Source organism: Sinocyclocheilus grahami, unplaced genomic scaffold (genome assembly GCF_001515645.1).
Source record: "Sinocyclocheilus grahami isolate Dianchi unplaced genomic scaffold, SAMN03320097.WGS_v1.1 scaffold102.1, whole genome shotgun sequence".
Classification (NCBI taxonomy): Eukaryota; Metazoa; Chordata; class Actinopteri; order Cypriniformes; family Cyprinidae; genus Sinocyclocheilus; species Sinocyclocheilus grahami.
In genome coordinates this window covers 270,464-273,481 of record NW_015505281.1, presented here as the reverse complement: position 1 = coordinate 273,481, position 3,018 = coordinate 270,464, and the positions used below count along the sequence as shown (strand labels likewise).

At 40.1% G+C, this 3,018-nt stretch overlaps 1 protein-coding gene across 1 annotated transcript in view; it reads right to left on the bottom strand.

Annotated features, from left to right (window-relative positions):
* The window catches only part of LOC107588363 (protein diaphanous homolog 1-like), a 138,356-nt gene that overhangs the window by 14,450 nt on the left and 120,888 nt on the right, over window positions 1–3,018 (bottom strand). The window contains exons 22-25 of the mRNA XM_016276437.1: window positions 1,692–1,931; window positions 1,286–1,415; window positions 542–666; window positions 52–220 (exon numbers count right to left, since the gene is read on the bottom strand). Coding sequence (XP_016131923.1) covers window positions 52–220; window positions 542–666; window positions 1,286–1,415; window positions 1,692–1,931 — 664 coding nt within the window. The remainder of the gene's footprint in view (window positions 1–51; window positions 221–541; window positions 667–1,285; window positions 1,416–1,691; window positions 1,932–3,018) is intronic.

Genomic DNA, 3,018 nt, shown 5'->3' with positions numbered 1-3,018 from the left:
CCTATCCTAACAAACCATACATCAATTGAAAGCTTATTTATTCAGGTGTACCGACCTGGAACATGTTCCTAAAGTTGTTGAGGTCACCGAAGAACTCTTCTGGACTCATTTTCTTGGGGTCGAAGACAAAGTACTCGCCCAAATCCTCATACTGCTTCTCCATGTTCTCATGCATCAGCTTGAGCTTCTCAAATTGCTCACCAGCCGTTGCGACAAAACTGTACACAACTTTGTCAAGGAAAAATCACACGCTATTATGATTCACTGTAACTCAGTCGTGTAGGACTCAACATTTATATTTATACTGTAAGAAATTACATCAGAGAGCAAGTACTAGAACAAACATCCTCACGAACTTCCTGAATGGATTATCATTCATGAATTCATAAGCTCATGTTTGTTCTGGAACCCAAACAGGAAGTGATGTCACAATGTATAATCGACCCTGTATTTTTATAGCATTATTGTTTGAGGAAATGACTGTGGAAACCAAAGTGACACTTCCTGTTATGCAACAGGCCCGGGAGGAAGTAAAGGATATGGTCATTTTCTCTACGAATTTGTCTCTGTCACTCTGCGGAGGGGGGAACGTCTCGATGTCTTTCTCCAGGTCTTTAATCTGCTTTCCCATCTGATCTAGATTCTTCTGAAGTGTCTCTGCTGACACTGAGAGAGGAAGAGAGAGAGAAAATGATGAATATAAATACATAACCATTCTGAAATGAGATTAGTAGCACACTACCGTTCAAACTATTTTTATTGATTCTGAAAGCAATAGCCAACAATACATTCTTCTGCTTAGCAAGGGTGCATTTATTCGATCAAACACAGTCAAAAAAAATTTAATATAGTGAAATATTATTACACTTGAAAATACGTGTTTTCTATTGTAATATATTTTAAAATGTAATTTATTCCTGTGATCAAAACTGAATTTTCAGCATCTTTACACCAGTCTTTAGTGTCACATGATCCTTCAGAAATCAATCTAATATGCTGATTTGCTGCTCAAGAAACATTTCTGATTATTATCAATTTTAAAAACAACTGCGTTGCTTCATATTTTTGTGGAAACTGTCATATATTTTATTTTTCAGGATTCTTTAGAATAGACAGTTTAAAAGAACAGCATTTATTTGAAATAGAAATCTTTTGTAACATCATGAATGTCACTTTTGAGCAATGTAATGCATCTTTGTTGAATAAAAAACAATCTGAATACAAAACATCTGAATGCTAGTTTATATAAAATAATAAAATAACAATCGATGAGATTGAGACAGACCTCTGCTGGCTTTCTCCACGTGGATGAGCTCCTCTGAGAAGGTCATGACCTCAGGATACTGCTCCTGACATATTTCCGCCAGGAAGTGCAGTAGAGTCTGTTTCTGATCGGCTGATTTAGTGTCTCTCAACTAAACACACACACACATTTGTTTACTGCCAACTTTGTGGTGACCAACACATCAGGCACTTTCCACAAACAGGGTACAAACCGTAACATTTCAAAAGCTTTAAGAGGCACAAATCACATGTTCTTTAGAAAGAGAACTATTAGATATGTTAGATAAGCTATTAACTCACAGAAAATGAAGTAGAAAAAAGTTACTCTTTAGAAAGACATCAGATGCACACAAAATGTAGAGTGGACAGCATTCGTCAAACTCATTAATGCAGATTTTGGAAATCACCTTGCACAGGTAACTGATGCTGAAGCCGAAAGCTTTGGCGTTGCGTGATCCTGCGTTCATGAAGTTTCCCAGCAGCAGCGTCATCTCCAGCACTTTGGCGAAGCTCTCACTCTTCCGAAGCTCCTCGCAGGCGGCCGTCACCGCCACCACGTCCGGCTTGACGTTATTCACCTGCTCCTCAAACTGAAGTCTGAAGAGGATGGACGTCAGACGGGGCTTCAGACGCTTCACTGAACTGACCTACAGAGAGATAAACACATGTATCTGAGCAGTGGCGTAGCAAGTCAGCCCAGGGCCCAGGGTTTTTTTGTGTTTAAATTTGTATGCCCCCCCCCAAATGTTATGGGAGCCAACTTGGTTAACTTAACTTATTGTTGATTTTTCTGAAGTAATTAACATTACGTGACTATTCACAAGCTATTTTATTTAAGATATAAATGCTTGGAAATAGCCTAATATTTAATGTTTTCAAGTCCATTCGTTATTTGTATCACTCAAGGCACCCAATAATCGCAATAAACTTTGTGCTTTCTGCTTTGTTACTTTTAACTCTTTAATTTTTAGTGAGATAACTATATTCGCCTCAGTTCAAGCGGCATGTGAATCAATGATATTTTCCCCTTGAATATTGGCAGCATGAAATAAACATGAATAAATATTTAAATGCATGTTGAAAAAAAATCAGAACAATTTAAAGGGGACATATGATGCGATTTCAAATTTTCCTTTCTCCTTGAAGTGTTACAAGCTGTTGGTGCATAAAGATCTGTAAAGTTGCAAAGACTAAAGTCTCAAATCCAAAGAGATATTCTTTGTAAAAGTTAAGAGTCAAGAGTCACGCCTACCTAAAACGTCTAATTCTAACACACCCCCATGTCTAAGTCATGATGTGGGAAGATTTGCATAATGCCGCCCAAATGTTCACGCAAAGAAAGAAGGCGTAACTTTTATTCTCGCTGTAGTATTGTTGCTGCCGCCATGTCGTGAAGGCGCTGTGTGTTTCGTTGTGAAAGCGAAACTACTTGTTTGGCCTTCCAAAAGAGGACGATATCCGCTTCGTCGTGCCTGGAGCTGATCCGTGCTGGTCGCTGAGGGAATACATCAATTACGCGCTGTGGATCGCCAGATCGGCTTTCACCGTGGATGAAGCGGAGTCCAGCCCGGGGTTGTCACATGTGGTTGCCGCAAGCCCACCGGCCGCTCCTTTGTCGAATCCACCAGCCGCGCCATTCTCAAGCCCGCCCGCCATCGCTCACTCTAGTCGCCGGCCTCCACTCACTCTAGCCGGCCGTGTGTTTCATTGTGAAAGCGAAACTACTTTGTTTGG